The sequence below is a fragment of the Pectinophora gossypiella genome, chromosome 8 (genome assembly GCF_024362695.1).
Source record: "Pectinophora gossypiella chromosome 8, ilPecGoss1.1, whole genome shotgun sequence".
In the NCBI taxonomy this organism is placed as follows: Eukaryota; Metazoa; Arthropoda; class Insecta; order Lepidoptera; family Gelechiidae; genus Pectinophora; species Pectinophora gossypiella.
This window is the reverse complement of record NC_065411.1, coordinates 16737340-16746197: the sequence shown is the minus strand read 5'-3', so window position 1 is coordinate 16746197 and position 8858 is coordinate 16737340. Positions and strand designations below refer to the sequence as shown.

General features: G+C 37.3%; 1 protein-coding gene across 4 annotated transcripts; it reads left to right on the top strand.

Moving 5' to 3' along the window:
- Positions 1–1925: 1925 nt before the first annotated feature.
- Positions 1926–8556, top strand: LOC126369201 (uncharacterized). 4 transcript variants are annotated; one of them, XM_050013504.1, is made up of 5 exons: positions 1927–2558; positions 2799–2897; positions 3360–3479; positions 4166–4244; positions 5942–8556. In XM_050013504.1, exon 5 carries the CDS (start codon positions 5963–5965, stop codon positions 7775–7777), a length of 1815 nt encoding a protein of 604 aa, XP_049869461.1. In that variant the 5' UTR covers positions 1927–2558; positions 2799–2897; positions 3360–3479; positions 4166–4244; positions 5942–5962; the 3' UTR covers positions 7778–8556. The 4 variants fall into 4 exon arrangements, with proteins under 4 accessions (XP_049869458.1, XP_049869461.1, XP_049869460.1 ...); XM_050013503.1 differs by having other exon boundaries at positions 1928–2558; positions 4166–4260; XM_050013502.1 differs by having other exon boundaries at positions 1928–2558; positions 4166–4309.
- Positions 8557–8858: the final 302 nt, after the last annotated feature.

The following is an 8858-nucleotide window of genomic DNA, read 5'->3' as shown; positions in this document are numbered from 1 at the left end:
ACAATTACTTAACTAAAGGACATGTAGGACATAATAGACGGCCTTATTGCTAAACAGGCAACCTTAGGGTGAAAGAACTTTACACATCGTGAGAAGCTTCGCCACCACCTAGTTGCCCACAATCATAAATTGATATCACGTTGCTATAGGTGAAGGGAAACTGAAATTACTTTACATCTATAGGTTCTGTGTAAGCTATTTAAGGCCATTCCCATTTTACCAACACCGCACAACACAACACTAGTCTGCTAAGACCCTAACCACTAGGTGGGCGTTATTGTAGTGGACGAGGACCCTCTAAAATATTACACCAGTTCGCCACCCACAAAACACTCTGAATCATCAAATTGACGGCTTTTGTCATTAAGCCTAGTCAGAGGTCAAAGGTCTCTGGGAGATTTGAAAATGGATGGAAATGTCTTTGAGTCAGCTACTGGCTATAGAACTTAAGACTTTAAGTCCAATGCATACAAAGCCGGTAACTACAGCCCCAGGATCTATTCTTAGCTTGTGCCGCCTTACCGCGTAAGTGCGAGTGAGATAGATATATAATAACACTGTGTACGTAACGACCTCCGTGGTCCAGTGGTTGAGCGTTAGGCTCACGATCCGGAAGCCCTGGGTTCGATTCCGGGTGGGAACATATCACAAAAATTACTTTGTGGTCCCTAGTTTGGTTAGGACATTACAGGATGATCACCTGATTCTCCAAAAGTAAGATGATCCGTGCTTCGGAAGGCACGTTAAGCCGTTAGTCCGTCATTCATCTACATCTATTCTATTCTATTCAAATGTTTTCTACAACTTTTAAGTATCGCTAATGGTCTCTGGAGTAGGGTATACCAAACAGTGGCCGTCCGCGCCCCAGGGTGGGTGCGATAGTTACCGTCTACAGAGCATCCGGCCGATAAAACGTGCCTACCACGTGTTCGAATCCTCACATAAAATAATGTGGCAACACTAGATTTAAGTTTTTTAATTCGACCACAAGATGGCGATTGTAACACTCTTTCCCTTCAACTCTTTGCGTAATCATTCAAAATGTAACTATAAAATATAATCCTATTAAATACAGTCCACTTTTAACTTTTATGTGCAATTTCATTTAAATTTACTCCAGCTCCGCACATAAAATGGTCCTTCGAGCCGGATTTAAAAAATAGTAAGAGTGAAAAGTGCGCGTTGTGTTCTATAATGTGACGTAATTTCGCCGTCCACGCAACGACGCAAGCCTACCCAAGCTATTGTTGGGAATATTGGGCACCATCGTAAGTACCTGCGAGTTCTCCGGCTTCGTGAGCTATTGTCACAGTCAGCGAGGAAGGTACTGTAAAAATCGCCAAGCTATAGTTGGTGAGTTCTATAAAATTCGTCGACAGACGCCATTACGCCCCAAGCTATTGTTGGTGGCTATTTTCTCTTCGTTGGACTGAGGATCCACAAGAAAAGCATTTTAAAGCATACCTATTTGCTTATAAGAAGACATCAAGGAGCTGTTTTCATAATAATTTACATAATAATAATATGATCTACGCGTCCAAGTGAACACGTAGCATACATCGATAGCCATAGTATCGATACATACATTTGTGTTTGTGTGCGTGAGCGCTGCCGTTTTGCGCGCCATCCCATTTCACTCGCTCGACCACTCAGCGAGCGAGATTGAGTAGCGTGAAGTTCCTGAATTTTCGTCCTGAGTAAACATCGTCATCGATAATTTTCGTATACCTGACTTTTAACTTTGGTTTTTATAATAAACTTTGCCGATTTATCCAAAAGTGCGTGAGTGAATCCGAAAATATCATTGTATAAGAAGATATCAAATTACGCGCGCGAGTGAAGTTGGTTCGTATCGTGATTAGTGCAAAAAGTGCTCGATAGGGAGCGCTGCGTATGCGATCGGATCGAATCGGTCTCTGGATTAGCGATGGGTCGTTATCGGTTTTTGAGATAACGTAACGTAAGCGTTATGTGATTTCCAATAACTAGTTTCTTAACTAGTGATTTTTATAACTAGTTATTTTCACAACGTTCTGAAGCAAACGTGATAATTGTAACGTAAAATCGTTTGGTTAGGTAGCAGTATAACTTAATTCTTCTTCACGCACACGTATTGTAAAACCAGTGATTTTGCGTGAGTAGTGAAAGTAGCCAAACATCGACGCTATGCCTTAAACATAAGAGTGAATTCGATTTAACTTTATGGCGTTGTGATTAAAAGAGTTATTGAAGACTGATGCCTATTTCGATCGTTTAAATGGCGTTATGAATATCACTAGTTTTTGTTGTAGTGGAAAACGAGTGATCACTGTTCGAGCTCGTAACTGCATATATAACCAGTTATGGTTAATAACGCCCATCGCTACTCTGGATTTATTCACTCAATCGATCACACCGCCATTTTATTGGACAATTTGCGTCGTCATTTCATTTTTACACTGCGGAATTTGTGAAATTGTATTGCAATTATTGTTTAATATTATAAAAATAAAGTGCATAACAATCAGGAACCATGACGGATATAAAAAGATTGGTCGCGGCCAGAGGGCAAGCAAAAGGTACGTTAACATCCATCTACAATTCCTTGTTTGATCCCAACAAAAAGGATTCCATAACCTTGGAAGAATTGGAAGTGAAACGTGAACGCGTTATTCAGGCATTTTCAAAGTATGAAAGCCTAAACATTGATATTATATCTTTGGTGGAATCAGACACGGAAAATTTTGATTCTATTGAAGAAAAATATTGTACCGTTTTAGCTGAGCTCAATAAGTTAATAAGCAAATTGCAACCCTCAGGCTCAAGACCAGATCAACGCTCGATTTCGGGAGAAGGAGGTGGAAAATTCCAACGCCTTCCGCGCATAAATATACGTCAATTTGACGGAAATAATATCGGTGAGTGCACACCATTCATAAATATGTTTATGTCGGTCGTAAACGAAAATAGTGCACTAAGTGAGTGTGACAAGTTGTACTATCTTACAACTTTCTTATCAGGGGGGGCTTTAGACGTTATAAAACACCTCCCACTAACCTCAGAGAATTATTCTGTTGCTTTAAATTTATTAAAGGATCGTTATGACAATCAAGTCAAACTGATTTCTCATCATGTCAATGCCTTGTTGGATATTGATTCTATAAAGAAGCCTAGTGCTTCAGGGTTTCGTATGATTGGTAATCATGTGAAACAGCACTTAAGTGCATTAAAAAATTTAGGGCTACCTACTGAAAGTTGGGATGCCATTCTTATTTGCATATTACAACGCAAGTTGGACTTTTATACCGTCAGAGCATTTTTTCTAGAACGAGAGAACAAAAAGAACATGCCTTCATTAGATTCCTTCTTATCATTTATAGAAAATAGAGCTGTAGCACTTGAGACTGCTACGGGCCCCAAAGAGGAGCCACGTAAGAACTCAATGGCTGTGTGCGCTCAGGCAGTGTCTACAGTAAAGAAGCAGTCACCTTCAGCAAAATGTAAGTTCTGCAATAATAATTTTCACAAGCTGTACACTTGTGCCAAATTCAAAATGGCAAATTATGGTAGTCGAAGCACATTTGTCAACAAACATGGTTTGTGTCAAGTATGCCTTAATAAACACAATGGAAATTGTAAGTTTAATTTTAAATGCAGTTTTTGCCAAGGTGACCACAACTCATTGCTTCATGCTGAAGGTACAAATTCATTGCCAGTGTCACCAACAAATACTGGTACAGGTGAATCTAAAGTAAATTTATTTTGTAAGAATGGTGATGAACCCAAGGTATTATTACCTACAGCACAGGTCCTAGTAGAATGCCAAGATGGCACTAGGTGCGCCGCGCGAGCCCTGTTAGATTCAGGGAGTCAAGTCTCTCTAGTTTGCTCCAGTTTATTGGACAAAATAAATTCCAAGATATATGATCAAAAGAACACTATCCTCGGTGTATGCCAGGAAGTGAAAAATTATAACAAAAGGGCTAAATTTGATATACATTCCCGTGTTTCTGATTTTAAAATGAACATAAACTGTTGTATTGTTGACAGGATAACTTGTGATCTTCCACAATTTAAAATTCTTAAAAACAGGTTGGATATAGGGCAAAACAATTTACTTGCAGACGAGAACTTTGATCAGTCAGCTCCTATAGATATTTTATTGGGTTGTGATGTGGTTTTACAGGCATTGGAGCACCAGGCATCCCCGCTTAAGGAAAATGGACCTTACCTACTCAAGACAAAGTTTGGTGATGTGATAGCCGGTTCGTTGCCTCCAATGTACGTATCCCTACCCAGCATTGACCACTCCATATCTGTTCAAAACCAAGTAAGTGAGAATATTCATTTGTCAACACCTAATGTGGAGGACTCACAGGAAAATACTGTTGTACCTATTTCAAGCCAAGAGTCATCTTTTGAGGAATTAAATAATAACATTAACAAATTTTGGCAAGCTGAAAAAGTTCCTGAGGTCTACTCTGAGCAATCGTCAGAGCAGGAACTAGCAGAAAGTATTTTCCAACAAACTGTCACTTTACAAAACAATAGATTCACAGTAGCACTTCCTTTAAAGCAGCCTATAACTAAAGTATATCTTGGAGATTCTTTTTCAATTGCTCTACAAAGATTCTATAATCTTGAGCGAAGATTATTAAAAAATGATAAGCTTTATCAGATGTATAAAGACTTTATTAATGAATACCTAGCGTTAGGTCATGCTGAGCACTATGATGTCTCAAATTATAATTTAGAAAAGGATGCTTGTTACTTTTTGCCACATCATCCAGTATTCAATGCTAATAGTCCAACAACAAAAATGAGAACTGTATTTGATGGCAGTCTCAAGACTAAAAGCATGATTTCATTAAATGATGTCCTTTTAAATGGACCGATAGTTCAGAATGAACTTTTTGATATACTAATCTTATTCAGATTGCCAAAGTATATTTTACTTTGTGATATAAAACAAATGTTTAGACAAATTCTTGTGAGTCCTCCATATAGGGCTTTACAAAACATTTTGTGGCGTCAATCTATAGAAGAACCTGTGTCTTGTTTACAATTAAAAACCGTGACATACGGACTTAAAAGTTCTTCGTACTTAGCAACCAGGTGTTTGCTCGAGTTAGCCGAACGTTATAAAGACACACACAATTTAGCCGCCACTGTTTTGAAAACGCAAACTTATGTCGACGATATTCTCACTGGGCACAATGATTTAAGTGTACTTAAAATCATAAAAGAACAGCTAGTGGAGTTGTTAAGGCTGGGGGGGTTCGAGCTGCACAAATGGGGCTCTAATCATACCTATTTGTTAAACCACCTCACAACCAAGCAAGACCCAATCACGGACATTGACATGAGTAAAGATAATTCTTTTCTTAAAACGTTAGGTTTGCGTTACAATGCCAAATCAGACAATTTTTACATTCATTGTTCTGAAAGTAATATTCAAAAGGAATACACTAAAAGGCAAGTTTTGTCATTTATTAGTAAAATTTTCGATCCTCTGGGGTTAGTGGGACCTATTATAGTGTCTGCAAAACTTTTAATGCAAGATATTTATGCGCTGAAGGTGTCATGGGATGACATCCTCCCCGAGGATATAAATGCAAAATGGTTAATGTTTGCTAAAGATTTAATTGAAATGTCAGACATACAAACAAAGAGACACATTAATGTAGAAAATGCGAAACAGGTGGAATTGGTTGGATTCGCTGACGCCTCTAATAAGGCTTACGGTTGCTGTTTGTACATCAGAAGTATCAAGGCTGATGGTACTGTAAATATACATTTATTATGTTCAAAGTCGCGAGCAAATTCAACCAATAACGACCTTTCTACACCACGAAAAGAATTGAATAGTGCTCTCTTATTATCTATGTTAACTAAAAGGGCATATGAAACATTGAAAACACAATGTGATAATTTAAAAGTTTATTTGTATCTCGATTCACAGATCGTGCTGGCGTGGCTGAGCATGGAACCAGTCAAACTGCTGTCATATGTCGCAAACAGAGTCATTAAAATCAAAGAGCTGACTTCAGGATGGCCTTGGTTCTATGTGAAGACCACTGACAACCCCGCGGATTGTCTCTCTCGAGGAGTGGAGCCTCATGCATTGCAGAACAATGAGCTTTGGTGGCACGGGCCTCAATTTCTAAATAACAACTCATTTTCTCATGGAAATGCAAAGCATGAGCCTTTATCACCGCACGAACTGCCTGAAATTAACAAAAAATGTTGCATTATTGTAAACTGTAATGATGCTTGTCATGTTGTAACTAACAATGATAATGCCTTTAATATGGACCTACTTGCTCGCTTTTCTGATATTACAAAACTAAAACGAGTTGTAGCCTATATGCTACGATTTTCGGATAATTGTAAGATAAAAAATATAACAGAAAGGCGTACGGGCGCGCTTCAGCCGTGTGAGCTTGAAAACGCTTTATTAACAATTATTAAAATGGACCAACAGAGGCATTATCAAAAAGAAATTGCCTGCTTAAAGGCTAACAAACCTGTATCACATTCTCTATCAGCATTGAGTCCTTTTCTTGATAAGAATGGCTTATTAAGAGTTGGTGGGAGATTGGAAAATTCACAGCTTCCATTCACTCAAAAGCACCCATTGATACTTGTTAAAGGTTCTCACATCACTAAGCTTCTTATATGGAAAGAACATGAAACTTTATTACACGCGGGACCTAAGTTATTGCTTGCTTCACTTAATAATAAGTTTTGGCTTATCAATGCTGTAAGGGAAATAAAACATGTAATTCACAAATGTATAAAATGTTTTAAGCTAAAGGCAAAGGCTGCATCACAGCTGATGGGGTCTCTGCCAGCCGAAAGGGTCACTGTAGCCAGGCCTTTCGAGAAGGTCGGCATCGACTATGCAGGTCCTTTTAATATAAAATTACACCGTGTTAGGAAACCACTTATTTTAAAAGCATATGTGTTAATATTTGTATGTTTTGTCACAAAAGCGATACATGTGGAGCTCGCTTCCGATTTAACCACAGCTTGTTTTTTAAATTGCTTAAAAAGATTTATTGCACGGCGGAATAAACCTTCGCAAATCTTTTGTGACAATGCAGCTACTTTTAAAGGTGCAAACTCACAATTACAGGAGTTGTACAAACTACAGTCTCACCCAACACACCAAAATTCAGTCGTGAAGTTTACAGCTGATCAAGGTATCACCTTTAATTTCATTCCCGCGTATAGTCCGGTATTTGGTGGGTTATGGGAGGCTGGGGTTAAGAGTTTAAAGTATCATATGAAAAGAGTAATTGGGCAGACAGTACTTACGTATGAGGAGCTAAACACTGTTATCATACAGATTGAAGGTATATTGAATGCGAGGCCGCTTACGCCTATGTCCTCGGATCCCTCAGATCTCTCATATTTAACGCCAAGTCACTTTCTTACTGGAGCTCCAATTACTGCTTTCCCAGAACAGGATCTCACTGACATTCCTACTAATAAGCTTCACTTTTGGGAGCAATGTACTAAAATTAAACAGAACTTTTTTAAGCAATGGCAAAAACAGTACCTATCTATGTTGCAAAACAGGCCAAAATGGAAAACTAGTACTCCTAATATTGATGTTGGTACTTTAATAATCCTTAGAGATAATAATATTATGCCTTTCCAATGGCCTATGGCAAGGGTTGTAAAACTTTACCCAGGTAACGACAACAAGGTGCGTGCATTTGATGTAAAAATGCCTAATGGTAATGTTGTACGAACCAGTATCACAAAGGTATGTCCATTGCCAATTTATTGATATGTTTTGAATAGGTAGGGCTTTGTTCTATGGATAAAGTAATAGTTTTGTTCTGTTAAAAATATTTGTGATAGACTTTATATTATAATTCTTAAAATAGGCATAATATTATGTAATAGATAAGTTAGTCCTTTTTCTTTTACTGCTGCCTGGCAGCCTTGTGTATTATCTACACACAATAATGTGACCGATGTGCATTATACTTACCAAAAGGGTATCTTTTTTCAAATTTATTATAATTTGTAAGACAACTAGCATAAGGTTTCAATAAGGATAAATAGGATAGGGTTTCAATAAGACAACTAGGATAAGCTTTCAAAAAAAATTAACTTTTTACTAGTTGCATAAATCTTTTATTTTGTTTTGTTCACATAAAGTCAAGGTTACTTTTTAAGTTGATTAAAATTTTCACAAACTATTTATTATGACTTTTAAGGTCTTAGGTCACTTACGTAGATTAATAAGTGTTAAGCTACATTAGCAAAAATGTTGTTTAATCAGTCATTATTGATATTTAACTTTTAATTATCCTGCCACTGTTTGTTCCTTTCGCTTATAATCAAACTGTTTAAGGATATTTTGTGAATGTTTCTCTTTTTGCTGGTGGGGCAATTATGTTCGAATCCTCACATAAAATAATGTGGCAACACTAGATTTAAGTTTTTTAATTCGACCACAAGATGGCGATTGTAACACTCTTTCCCTTCAACTCTTTGCGTAATCATTCAAAATGTAACTATAAAATATAATCCTATTAAATACAGTCCACTTTTAACTTTTATGTGCAATTTCATTTAAATTTACTCCAGCTCCGCACACCACGAGCCACATACCTCAAAAATATGAATTTTAGGGTAGATTATAATGATAATGAATAATCTATGACTTAATAAAAATAGTCGGACTCAAAACTGTAGTATTCGTGCCAGTAAATCTTCTTTATCAAGATCTTTTTAGGGATCCAAAACAAATTGGTAAAAGAAACCTTTATGGTGCGATTCAGTCTGTTTGCTATCGATTTGAAATTTGGCATTCGATTATTTATCTCAAACGAGCTATAGATAGCTCGCTTGAGATCAAC